The sequence below is a fragment of the Mastigoproctus giganteus genome, chromosome 12, assembly GCF_048544385.1.
Source record: "Mastigoproctus giganteus isolate SK-2022 chromosome 12, ASM4854438v1, whole genome shotgun sequence".
Lineage (NCBI taxonomy): Eukaryota > Metazoa > Arthropoda > Arachnida > Uropygi > Thelyphonidae > Mastigoproctus > Mastigoproctus giganteus.
In genome coordinates this window covers 87117510-87131852 of record NC_143586.1, presented here as the reverse complement: position 1 = coordinate 87131852, position 14343 = coordinate 87117510, and the positions used below count along the sequence as shown (strand labels likewise).

Genomic DNA, 14343 nt, shown 5'->3' with positions numbered 1-14343 from the left:
TATTTATTAGAAATTTAAGATGTTAAAACCTGTTTTAGCAATTTTTTTGGGTTTCTATTTTTTTTTAGTGTTTTACTTATCAGACTGAACATCTTTTTGAGTGCTCTGCTCCTATCCCTATCTTTCCCATGAGCCCTGTTGTTTTTAATGCACAAAATATCAACGCAGAGATTTTTAAGAACACATATACCACTTTATAGCAGAACTGACTGTATAGTTGTTCATTGTACTCAACAGAGTCATTAGGCCTATAATACACTCCTACTCTCAATTTTGTTTTCCTAGTGCTTATGTCACACCAAACTGACTCAATATTGCACTGTCCACCCATGTCAGCTGGATGCACTTCCTTAGATTGTGTTTCTTAACTAACAGCATTACCCCTCCTCCCTTTCTATCCTTTATGTATGCATTGTACTCTCCAAATTCCAGTTCTGTATTCCTTATCTCTTTGTGGCACCATGTCTCTGATATCCCAACAATACCACCTTCAGTGTCTTCACCAGCACCTCAAATTCATGAAATTTATTTACTGTACTCCTAGCTTTGGTGTACATGCAAGTATACATGCACCTATTCTTACCCTTAGTTATCCTAACACAGCCCATGTATTTACTTGTTCCATGATAACTCCCAGCACCTTGCTCTCCGGGCTGCTGCTCATTCCTCTGGAGATGGCTCTTGTGATGGAGAGGAGTATGGTGCACTGGATGGTCTCCAATTTTCTTTTATTAACTGCAGTGGTGGCTTTGGGGAACTAGACACCTGCTGCATAAGTAATTATCGGTACGAAGACGCCTTTATAGTAGAGAGGTTATGTTCGTCTTTTTAGCCCCTATTCCCATTGGGAGATTTTGTTGAGAGGAGCACTGTAATTCCTTATTTTCTGATGGAGATGGATTAGTTGAAGGGTGAAAGACAGGTTCTTGTCTAGGATAAGACAGGTTCTTGTCTGGTTGTCAGATGGACTAATGAGACATGTGGCAGAGAAGAAAAATGCATGGGATACATACAAATTAATGGGTGACATGGAAGCCTATGATAGATATAAGTTGGTCTGTAACCAAGTCACAAAGGAGATTAGGCAGGCAAAGGCAGACTACGAAAAATCCTTGGCAAAGGATGCAAAGAAAAACAGAAAGGAGTTCTTTACATACTTGAACTCGAGAAGGAAAGGGATGAATCAGATTGGTCCACTGGATATTGATGGTTCAACAGTTGAGGATCCTGCTCAGGTGGCTAACAATCTAAACGAGTATTTTGCATCTACATTCACGCATGAGGAGTTATTCAGGAAGGAGAATGATGTAGGTAAAGTAAACATTGGCAGTGAGCTGGATGATTTTGTAATAACTGAGAGGACAGTGGAGGAGAGATTGTTGAGGATAAACATAAAAAAGGCACCTGGGGTGGATGGGATCTATCCAGTTATATTAAAGGAGGCAGCAAAGGAAGTATGCAAACCCCTAGCCATAATTATGAGAGCTTCTTTGGACTCAGGGGAGGTACCCATAGACTGGAGATGTGCAAATGTGACCCCAATTCACAAAGGAGGATCAAAGGCTGACACAAGTAATTATAGACCTGTTAGTTTAACTTCTGTTCCAGGTAAATTAATGGAGGCACTGGTTAAAGAAGCACTGCAGGATCATCTAGACAAGAATTCAGTTATAGCTCAGACGCAGCATGGTTTTGTTAAGGGCAGGTCTTGCCTGACCAATTTGATTGGATACTATGATGTAGTCACAAAAGAACTGGATGCAGGGAATAACTTTGATATTATATATTTGGATCGTAGAAAGGCTTTTGATACTGTTGCACATGGAAGACTGCTGCACAAATTGGAGCAGTGTGGCATTGGAGGCAAATTGCTGCTATGGATAAGGGGATGGTTGAGTGGCAGAAGACAGAGAGTGGTAATCAATGGACACTGCTCAACGTGGACTAATGTTATTAGTGGAGTTCCTCAAGGTTCAGTGTTGGGTCCATTGTTGTTTTCGGTGTTTATGAATGATATTGATGATGGGATATCAAGTTTAATGTCTAAGTTTGCAGATGATACAAAGGTTGGCAGGGTCGTTAAGGACACTACTGACGCTATGCTGCTGCAACAGGATCTGGAAAGGTTGAACAGATGGGCTGAGAGGTGGCAAATGAAGTTTAACATTGACAAATGTAAAGTACTACATATGGGTAACAGTAACCCCAGAGCAATGTATCAACTCTGCGGTACTACACTGACAGTGGTGGAGAATGAAAAGGACCTGGGGGTAATTGTGCAGGCAGATATGAAGTTCTCTGAGCAGTGCAGACGAGCTGCAAGAGTAGCTCATGGTGTCTTGTCAATGATATACAGGAATTTTTATAGCAGGGATAAGGAGGTGATTATTCCCTTGTATAAGGCAATGGTTAGGCCACATCTTGAGTACTGTATACAGGTCTGGAGGCCCCATTTCAAGAAGGATGTAGAGCTGCTGGAACGGGTACAGAGAAGGGCAACAAGTTAGTAAATGGAACAAAGGGTTGCTCTTACGAAGAAAGGCTTAAGTTTTGCAAATTACAGAGTCTGGAGACTAGGCACCGGCGAGGTGATCTGATAGAGGTGTATAAGGCTTTGAATGGTTTGAGCATGCTCAATGCCAATGGGATTCTTCATCTTTCTCAGAATAATCACCTCAGAGGGCATAAATTCAAATTGAGGAAGGACGGATGTCGGATAGATGTGCGGAAATTTGCCTTTGGCCAGCGGGTGGTTGGTTGGTGGAACCGACTTCCATCACTTGTTGTTGAAGTTGATAGCCTAAACAAATTTAAAGCTCAACTGGACAGGTATTTCGAACGAACGGAGGGGTGAAATGGGAGAGGGTTTTTTTTTTTTTTTTTTGGCTGATGCTGAATAAGCTTGCTTTCTTGCATCATATGCCTCTACTAATGCTAATGCTAATAACTCTAAAGTATTTCAACTCCGTAGACAGTTTTATTTTTGTTTGTTGTATTTTGATTTGAGAGGCCTGGTAACTTGCAGTGTCCCTTTTAGTAGGATAGAGTTTGTCTTCTTTGGTAAAATCTATAGGTGTTGTTCAGCCCAGAGTTGTAGGATGTTAAGAGCACCATTTCGCACATCCTCTAGTTGTTTGCGGCCAGAGTGAGAGTTAAGTCATCCGCATACACATGGAATTAAATTAAGTCATCTGCATATGTTAAGGACAGTGAACCATCCCTATCACATAGATGTCATCCACTTTCACTGCAATATACATTTAAACTGAAATCCTTACTAAATCATTCCGCATAGCCATCACACCCAGAACCAACCAACCATTTAGCATTCAAGTTAGAGATATCATAAATAAAGAAGAGTGTACTCCTCATGATTCACTGTCAGAAACACACAGGTCTTTTTTCTTTATATATATAAACCCTGCCAAATCCCCATTTGTTAGAAATTTCCATTGACATCCAATCACGTACCTTCCCCTAAGAATCCTCTCCCATTCTGGAATAGTTTATGTATCAATGTTTAACCGTTTCGATTTAACAATACATTACCATTTTTTGGTATTATCAAGTTATGAGAAATACATTCTTCTGAAAATTTTAGTATTAACCATATGTAAAATTAATGTAGATCATTTTTAATGTATAGTGGTATGGAGGGATGGTGTTTATGATCAGAATTTTGATATTTGTGGAAACCAGTACCTTCAAAATGTGCAAAATTACATTACATAAATGTTTGCATGGGTGTAAATGTCTCTCTGTCTTTTAAAGATAATGATTTGCACTTTAAATTTTTAGCCCATTGATTAATTTCTTAATTCATTTTGATCTTTTTTCAGATGGACTTTGCTTTCAAAGTGTGGCAGTCATTTCCAGAAAGAATTGTTGGTTATCCTGCACGTACCCATTTCTGGGATGATAGCAAATCATGTTGGGGCTATACTTCCAAGTGGACCAATGATTATTCTCTTGTTCTGACAGGAGCTTCTTTCTATCACAGGTAAATAACGACTGTCAGCTTTAGCCATCTTCTCTAACAACCCTAGTTACTTAAATTGTATGTTATAATTAAAACTGTTCTCATAATTTAAACGAACGAGTTCTGTTATATTGCATGCAACACTTTAAATATGTTTTTTGGAAGGAAAAACAAGAAATAGTTTAGAATGATGTATTTAAATAATATTATTTATTCTGACACCTACACTGGGGACACTTTATTAGGCACACCTGCCTAACTGTTCCACTAACTCCAAGTAAAAATGATCCTGCATAAATACAAACCTGTTTGCTTTTATCTGCAGTAAATGTATTTAAAGGCAAATGACGACTCCGTCTTGCAATATTTTACTGCTATCTGTAAAGACAGAAACGGGGATGGCCCAGCCCATGGAGGAGTTGCAATCCTCATGGGCAACCATATCCCTTTCTTGCGAGTTCAGGTGAACACCAACTTAGAAGCAGTAGCCATTTGCTTATCAATGGGATTTTTCTCTCAATATGTTCCATATATTTTCCTACTGGAACAAATATTTCCCAGGCAGATCTCAATGATTTTATTATGCAATTGCCCTCTCCACTTTTACTTCTTGGAGACTTTAATGGATATAATACCCTGTGGGGTAGTGAAGAAACTAATGAACGAGGTTGTATTGTTGAATGTGTGCTCAACAATAATGGCCTTTCCTTACTAAATGTGGGAATCAACACCTATGTCCATATGCCTACTTGTACTTTCTCTGCCATAGGTCTCTCCATCTGCTCACCTTCCCTACTGCTATGCTTTCCTGGGAGGTGGAACAGATCACTTCCCAATAATATCTACCATAGTGGATGGACAACCTTGTCATCCATTTAGAATCCCACGGTGGAAGTGTGATCAAGCATACTGGAGCTGGTGTATATTCTGACAGCTTACGGAATTTTATCCTGTACAAATTCAACAGGAATCAATTGATGAAGCAGTGAAGTACATCACAGAGTGTATTATCCATGCAGCGGCAATTGCAATTCCAAAAACATTCTCCCAATTTCTATGTTTTCCAAAGCCATGGTGGAACCAAGACTGTAAAGCAGCAAGAAAATCACAAAATCGGGCATGGGGGAAATTCTGACATTACCCCACCACCGAACATCTTATAGCATTTAAACGTGCCCATGCCAAAGCACGATTTATACGCCGATAGAGCCAAATGAAATGCTGGGTCAAGTTTACATCTTCAATTAACCAGTTGACTAGTGCCAAAGTTGTCTGAGATAAAATTTGGAAAATGATGGTAAATATGCATCACTTCCCTGATCTATGTTAGAGCATAATGGGTGTACATTAGCAGACCCAACTGCTATTGCCAAAGCTCTAGGAGAAGTATTCTCCAGCATATTTGCTGAAACCTTATACTCTGCAGAGTTCCTAGTTTTAAAGAAGAAAGTTGAGAAACAAACACTCAACTTTTCTTCAAGCAAAATTGAGCCTTATAACCTGCCTCTCAGTGAAGTGTAATTAATCATTGCACTGCAGGACCAGATGATATTCAGTACGAGATGATAAAACACCTTCCATCTCACTCTCTAGAGCTGTTGCTACATCTCTACTACCAAATTTATTTGGAGAATCAGTTTCCTGATTCTTGGCATAGGGCAGTCCCAAACCCAGGAAAAGACCCCAAAATTCCTAACAAGTATCGTCCTATTGCTCTGACCAGTTTCTTATGTAAGGTTTTGGAAAAAATGGTGAATTGCCTGCCTTATATGTCAAGGCAAATGACCATTTGAACAAGATTCAATGCGGCTTCAGAAGAAATCGGTCCACTCTGGACCATTTAATCCGATTGGAAATAACGATTCGCGAAGTGTTTATAAAGTGTGAGCACTTTGTATCAGTTTTCTTTGACATGGAAAAAGCTTATGACACAACCTGGAAGTATAGTGTTTGAAAAGACCTCTATTTGGTCTTAGAGGTCACCTTTCTATTTTTGTCAAGAATTTGCTATAAAAATGACTCTTCCAGGTTTTCATGTTAGATCCAGTGTGTCTCACTTCTTTTGACAAGAGGAAGGAGTTCCCCAAGGCTCTGTCCTCAGTGTTATGCTGTTTGCAGTGAAAGTAAACTCTATTACAAAACAGTTTCCTCCTTCAATAAATAGGGCTGTGTATGTAGATAATTTTAGTATTTTTTGTCATTCCTGCAGCAATAAGATTTATTGAATAACAATTGCAACAAAGCAATTGACCACCTTAGTTCCTGGGCATTAGCCAATGGGTTTAGATTTTATGCTCACAACACAGTCTGTGTGCATTTCTGCTGCATATGGAATCTACATCCTGACAAAGAACTCAGACTTGGACAGAATTCAATTCCTGTGGTAGCAGAAACAAAATTTTGGGACTCATCTTTGATTAAATGTTGTCATTCCTCCACCCTGTCAGTTCGGAGCAAAATGTATGAGAGAATTGAACATGCTCAGTGCTATCTCCTCCAACTTTTGTGGAGCAAATAGAAGCACATTATTACTTTACCGAGCGCTCATCCACTCTAAACTTATGGTTCCCAAGCCTATTCTCAGCTAGAAATTCTGTACTCCAATGGCTTGATCTAATTCCCCATAGAGCCAACCAGATTGTCATAGGAGTATTTCGTACTTCGCCTGTCCAAAGTTTGTATGTGAAAGCCTTCAACGTCAGCAGTTGTCATTACAATATGCCATAAAAATAAAGTCTCTGCCTGACTGTCCTACGTGGACGTCTGTTTATATGCCACGGTGGGAAAATCTATATAATACGCATAAAACTGTCAGTAGGCCCTTTTGTATTAGGATTCAATCGCTGGTCCATGATATTAACTTCACGTTGGATAATATATCCACGTCAGCCAGGCAAGTCCATCCTCCTTGGAATGTATGATTTTCATTTGTGTCTTTAGTTTTAGGAGCTGGCTGAAAGCTGACACATTGCCATGTATATATCGGCAACTCTTTGCAGCACATCATGCCAAATACCCCGACTCCTTGCCAGTATATTACAGATGGCTCAAAGTCTGAAGAGTTTGCAGGATCTGCTTGTGTTTTTCCAAGCAAAACAATCTGCAATGGTATTCCATATGAATATAATATATACACCGTAGAGCTACACGAATTAGAACTGGCCTTGGATCATATAAAATCCCACCAGTACTAAAGGTGCATGTTATATAAAAAGAAAAATATACCGACTCCCTAAGTGCATTACAGGCCCTATCCAATGTGAGAAGCACTCACCCAGTATTGTGTTGGGTGCAGCAAATATTACACTCCTTTCAGAGTTAAACTTGGAAATTTGCTTTTGCTGGATCCCTATCCATGTTGGTATCAGAGGCAATGACTTGGCAGATGCAGCAGCCAAATGAACAACACCACAAAGTCATGTCCACTTGTCAGTCCCCTATACAGACTGTAAGCAATTAATCCACAAAAAATTATGCACACGTTGGCAAGAATCTTGATATAGGTGCAAACCAACAAACTACACGAAATTAAGCTTGCAATAATGCATTGGCATTCAAGTCAGTGCAGGCTTTGCCGCGAGAAAGTAATACTTGCTTGGCTATGCATAAGACATAGCCACCTGATGCATTCATATTTGCTGAGGGCTGGTGATTGTCCTGTGTGTAGATATTGTTGCGTAATTTTAACCAGTTTTCATATTTTAGTAGAATGTACGTCTTTTAACAATGAATGCCGTTTATGTTTTATCCATCTGTCTAAGTCTTATACACTCAGGCAGATTTTATCAGACGACAACAATGTGTCAAATGCATTCAAGTTTTTACAACTGATTAATCTTTATACAGTAGACTTTGGATTTTCCAGGATAGATGGTAAAAAAAAAAAAAAAAAAAAAAAAATCCCAGATAATCGATTTCCCAGTTAATCTGAAAATACAGTCAGTAAGTCCCGACATACATTCCAGGACTTCTTATGTAAGTCGAGTTTTACATAACTAGGGAATGGTTAATAAAATATTGCTACTATATCAGTGATATGCTAAAATTACAAAAACCACATATCTTCAGAACAATGAAGAAAATGTATAGTTATATATTTAATTAGTTCAATTAAAAACTTTATCTGGGGACAACGGTGAAGTAGCTGGTGTGGCACATAAGAAAACATAAAAGGGAGAAAAAAGTGCATGTTACTGTATGGTAAAAACTGATATGTATTTCGTATCCTTGGTTATTGTAGTTGACTTAATTGGTGCCGACCCTTCACTGCTTCTCGTATTCTGTCTTTCTCTGTTATTGTGTTCACCATTGATACTGACAAATCTGAATTCCGAGCGATACTTGTTAACGTTTGACCATTTTCAAACATCCTTATTTTAATTTTCTGATCCGAATCGATCACTTTCTTTTTTTTTTTGATAGACTTACTAATACCACTGTCGCTTATTCTCTTAGTCGACACCATGGTAATGGTCAAAATGAAATATTCTCTGTAAAGAACTTCACAAGATTAAGGCAAAAACCTCACTATTATTACCCCATGCAAGCTCACATTTTACTAAAACACATATCCATAAATGGCCATATATGGATCACGACCATAAAATAATAAAAACAATTTGCACTTTTTGGATTATTGGGCTTTCTGTTAGTGCAAGTCATTATAAATGGGTAGTAAACTCAATCGTATTGCATTTGCGATAATACCGATAGCTGGAATTGTGTGAGAGTTTGCATTATTATGGTGAAATGTGTGTTCCCTTTCCTGAAATCTTCAGTCATAAAAAAAATCCTAAATAAATTTTAAGAATCTTCTCTTCATTCCTATCTTGTTACACCATATCTCGCTTGTGCAATTTGTGCATTCTGTGATCATTGTTATTGATTGCTTATTATTATTACAATCCTAAAAAAGAAAAAAAAATTGAGTGAAAAAAATTAACATAAGTTCAAAGTTACGTAAGTCAGGGACTTCTGTATCCAAAAATGTTCAGCAAACTACGTAAAAAATATGGCGATAGATAAAAAACACTACTACTCGCATGACCAATATGATGCTTCCCTTTATTTTTTACAATGATGCATATGGTTTGGTCACCAACATTATAATGGTTCCTTAAAGATTTAACGGATGCACCTTTTTTCAAACTTTTGAATAATTTCAAGTTTTTGTGTAATTGAAAGCAGAACTTGTTTGCATTTATCCATCATTTTCACAATTTCCAAAGAAAAAAAAATTCGATATTCCTGACATAAATAACGAAATAAATTTTTTCTTTTTGCAGTGCAATGGAACACAATCGAAGCAACGCACTAAAACAAACTAAACATTTGGGTTTTTTTTTTTTTTTTGAGCGGTGGTGTGAAGACAGAGGGGGTTGCAAGATAATAATCTTCCAATGACAACTTTATAACACTTCTTATCGCTTATTTACGACCTGCAAAACGTCTGTTTATACCTATTCTAGTTATAACTTGAATTTTATGATTTCTGGTCGTTTTTTTTTTTTTTTTTTCCTTTTTAATTTGGAATCTTGAATCCTGAAGTGTCCCAGTTAATCCAGTCCCGGTAAATCGAGAGTCTGCTGTAGTTTTATTTAGACTACTTTAGCGTTTAATATGTTATAACTGTTTTTATGTGATACATTTGTTTATAATATATTAATTAGATATGTAATTTTATTTTATATTTTTACATATTTCTTATATCTTTATACTGTATTCCTTAAGACTTGTTGCACAATAGCCTTAGATGCTGATGTGCCATAAAACTCACTCCTAACAACCAACCTGAATTCGTCTGGGCATGGATTGAACAAGATGCTGAAAACGTTGTGCAGGAATGGAGTACCATACAGACATGAGTGTGTCACCTAGTTCCTTGAGATTCGACAGAGGTGTAGGCCTGCAACGAACAGCCCTTTCCAGCTCATCCCAAAGATGTTCAATAGGATTGAGATCCGTGGACTGAGTGGGCCACTGCAGCAAAGAAAAGTCATTGTCATGTATGTTCCTGGAACCATTCCATAGTGATTTGGGCTTTGTGCACCGGCGCATTATCCTTCTGGAAGTAACCATCTGACTGAGGATAAACTGTCAACATGAACGGATGCACTTGGTCAGCAGTGATGTTTAGGTACAATGTGGCATTCAGATGTGAATCTATGGGTATCAATGGACCCAACGTGTGCCAAGAAAACATTCCCCACACCATAATACTGCCCCCACCACCTTGAACAGTAGTCGTCAGACATGACGGGTCCATGGATTCATGTTGTTTTCGCCAAATTCTGAGCCTTTCATCAACATGATGCACCAGGAACTTTAACTCATCAGACCAAGCAACTGTTTTCCAATCCTTGATAGTCTGGTGTTGCTGTGCCTACAGGAGGCATGCTCTCTTGTTCTTCATTGATAACAAAGCCACATCGTAGCATTGGGCTTCATAATCCCTTTTGATTTGAATTAGTAATTGATAACAAATGTACGTGATGTGGCTGTCAGCTGTTCTAGCCCATTCGCGACAAAGTGCGACTAGTGGTCTGTTGTGATATTTTGTTCTGCTCACCAAGGTTGTATTCTGACGTGATGTGCGACATTGTGGCCCGTCCGTTTGCTTGCACAATTCTAGCCGTGCTCCTCTGACCTCTCTCATCAACAATCAATTTTCTTCCACAGGAGTGCCATTGAGAGGATGTTTTCTGTTCATTGCACTATTCTCGATACACCCTTGAAACTGTGGTGCGTGAAAAGTTCAGAATTTCATTAACTGAATTTTGGAAGAATTTTAACATTTAGGCAAGCTATTGAAAATATGAGTTGGCAAGAAGGTACGGCTAGTACAGTGAGGACTGTTTGGAAATATCTTTTGCCTTACTGTGCAAATGAATTCTGTGGCTTTGAATATCGAGTTGACGCTGTTATTGAAGAAATTAGCATCATTGGAAAGGATCTTGGCTTTGAAGATGTTGATTCCCCTAATGTCGGAGAAGGCCTAGATTTGCATTCACAGCCACTTACTGACAGGGATATTATAGAATTGGAGCAACAGCGTGCCTATGACGAGAAAGAAGAAATTGCAACTGAAGGAGAGGAGTGTGTCTCTAAGAAAATTTTGTTAAAGGAACTCGAGTAGGTGTTTCGAAATTTGGAAACTGTTAAACAGCAAATTGTGGATTTAGATCTGAACGTGAAAAGAAGCATGCTAGTTTGCCGAACCCTAGAAAATGGAATTAACTGCTATCGTAAACTTTATGAAGAGAAAAACAAGGCTACAACTTTCCCTGAGCGATTATCCTGCTCTAGAAATCTCTCGGGGAATCACCAAGCGATTCCCTGAGTGATTTCTAGAGCTTTTTTCTCAAAGCTAGTTTTATTCATTTTTAATAGTTTTCTTACATTCCCATTAATTAATTGTAAACTTAGTATTACGAATTGTAACTAGGCTGCAGAAAGGAAAACCACCTTTCTATTTTTCCATTAAACCAACTCACTAACTTTTACACAGCTTGGTTACTCTAGCAGCACTGCTCCTGCCTCTCCATGGTGGGGCCATGGAACTTACGGTCAGTCATTTTCTGGTTGATTGTCCCTTACACTCAATCATCCGGTCAAACACTTTTCAGTCACTCTCGACATTGAATATATCACCTGATTTATTTCATTTCTTTGCAAATTAAGCAAATATTGAAGAACTTTTATTGTTTCTAAAACATTGGATTTTACAGAAGCATATAATTTAACATCTCTAATGATATGCTTCTTATGAATTAATGATGAACTGACACAATTTGGTCTTAGTAGCCCTTGCGTCATTAAATCCATTAGCAACAATAGCAAACAACCAGTGCGTTTGTTTTTGATGGAGTTGAGGGGATAACAAGATTTTTTTTGCACTTTGTAGATTTGCTTAAAATGAATATACATAGCAACTTCCATTTTTAGTTTAAGTATATTGATTGTTAAAGTAAATTATCTTACTGTTATTTTTGTGAAATTTTAAATTAATGAAGGTGATAAAACATTAACTTATGTTCTTTATTTGCAGATACTACAATTACCTGTATACTCATTACCTGAACAGTCTCCTTCACAAGACTGTGGACCAATCACAGAACTGTGAAGATATCCTCATAAACTTTCTAGTCAGTCATGTGACCAAACTTCCTCCAATAAAAGTTACTCAGCGGAAGCGATACAAAGAGAGCATGCTGCCAGGTAGCAAGACATATCCATCTGCCTGGAATGATCCGGACCATTTTGTGCAGCGACAGACTTGCATTAACACTTTTGCGAGCATTTTTGGTTATGTGCCTCTTGTACGTTCCAATATGAGACTAGATCCTGTACTCTTTAAGGACCCTGTTTCCAACCTTCGAAAGAGATACCGTAAAATGGAAGCTGTTGGAGGAAGGTAGTTCCTGTGTTGACATGCAGGTGGAATCAGAACTCTATTCCTTGTAGTCGCTGCCATATGTCCTTGTGTGCATGTGGGTATGTGTGTGTATGTATGTATGTATGTATGTATGTTTGAATGTGCATGCATCTTGGTCTGTCATTGCAATGTCTTGTTCCTGCTAAGGCCAAAGGTATTATAGAAAACTGAAGATAAAAAAAAAAAAAAAAAAAGAAAAAAAAACCAGACCTGAATTTTTAAAGAGCTTTTAAATATGTGTTACTATCATCAGTCTGGTGCCAAATACAGCAAACCAGATATATTCACGAGAGGACTAGTATTATCAATAGAAAACTGCTGCTGTATAAGCCACGTCACCTCCTTCCTGTTATTGCAAAGAGAGAAAAAAAAGAGAGATAAATAAGAAAGAGCAGAAAATGTGTACATTGCTATTCACTGTAAATTGAGTCATCCTCATTAAGTGTTGAAGAAGAGTCAGCCCAATATTCTGTGTGAATGTCATCTTTATTTTTTTTTTCTCATTGCCAAATTTTAGATGTTGTTTCAAGGTTATTTACTATTGTCTTAAGTGCAGTATGAAACTGCTGCAGCCAAGAGTAACCTTTATATTCCACCATCCTCCTTTAATTAGTTCCTAAGTTTCATGTTGGCAGCTTTGATTTGAAGTTTGTATAGTGAATGGGCCATGTTGTACTTTGTGCCACTGTTAATTTCTTCACATCACCACCTAGCATTGTCTTGAAGATGATTTGTTGGACTGGTAAGATCCTTAGTATTAAAAAAAAAAAAAACAAAAGAACATGAACTAAGCATTTCAGGTGGCATGTTTTTATTATACAGAACCAAAGAACTGCATTTATTAAAAATATTTATTATTTGCAAGAATTTTAAGTAATGTAGAAACTTGACTTCATTATTTCTTACAAGCTTAGGAATTACCATGACTGTTAAGTGTTATCTCATTATGACAAAACAATTGCTACTTGCATATGTAAGAATAATTTTTAAAAAAAAGTAATTCGCACTAATTTTTTTATTTTTGTAAATATTTCACGAAAGCTGAAACTTTCTAGGCCAGCATCTCTGGTTTCCAGTAGACGATTAGAAGTATTTTTTTAATACGTTGACCTAAAGAATTTTATGCATGCTTATTATAAAAAAAATGCATACTTTTGTTGATATTTTTTAGTGAATTACAAGGTGCATCTCTCTCAATAAAGAAATGAGTGTGGATTACTCTTTTGAATAAGCCATTAGAGACTTAACGTTATCAGTTGGATTCTCTTTACCAATAAGTAATATTTTACTTTCATCTTTTAGCTATATACTTACATGCTGGCCATTTGCTGATATAATTTAACATATGTTGAGATAGAGAGACCAACTAGCAGACATATTTTCTATGCATGTATATAAATCTTCAGTTATACATTCACTTATTTTGTGGTCCATTCTGTTAAGAATTACTATTCTTTATTTAGTTTGAATATTTTTGTTTTGTTATAATGCAGAAAAAAATAAACTAATGTAGATGTGACAGCGAAAAAGCTTTTTGGTGTTTAATACATGGGTATTATTTGAAATTAATAACAACAAAACGACAATGGGTACATTGTCGTTTTGTTATTACAACTTGTTCTTTAGGTATAAAAACCATTCTTGCCTTGCCGAGAAAGGCAGTAATCTCTTTAGAAAAAGAGTTTAATTGCAAAAATCTAATGTTATTGGTAATAGTCTCTCTCTCTCTCAACATGTTTTGTTTGCTGCTATAAGAATTTATATACTTAGATTACATCAGTGCCACATATGGTGGTTTTGGGTATTTTGGGATGGGATGAATTTTACAATAGTTGTCAGTGACATCTGAATTGAATATTTATGGTATTATTTTAAATACCTTCAAGCTTTTGTTTCTATGGTTTTCCAAGTATTGATGTTTTTATAATAT

General features: G+C 37.2%; 1 protein-coding gene across 1 annotated transcript in view; it reads left to right on the top strand.

The window, feature by feature from the left end:
• ttv (exostosin glycosyltransferase 1 ttv) overlaps positions 1 to 13848 on the top strand; it is a 432006-nt gene extending 418158 nt beyond the window's left edge. The window contains exons 7-8 of the mRNA XM_090386681.1: positions 3840 to 4000; positions 12027 to 13848. Of these exons, the coding sequence (XP_090242807.1) occupies positions 3840 to 4000; positions 12027 to 12396 (531 nt within the window). The 3' untranslated portion in view covers positions 12397 to 13848. The remainder of the gene's footprint in view (positions 1 to 3839; positions 4001 to 12026) is intronic.
• The last annotated feature ends 495 nt before the right edge of the window (positions 13849 to 14343 follow it).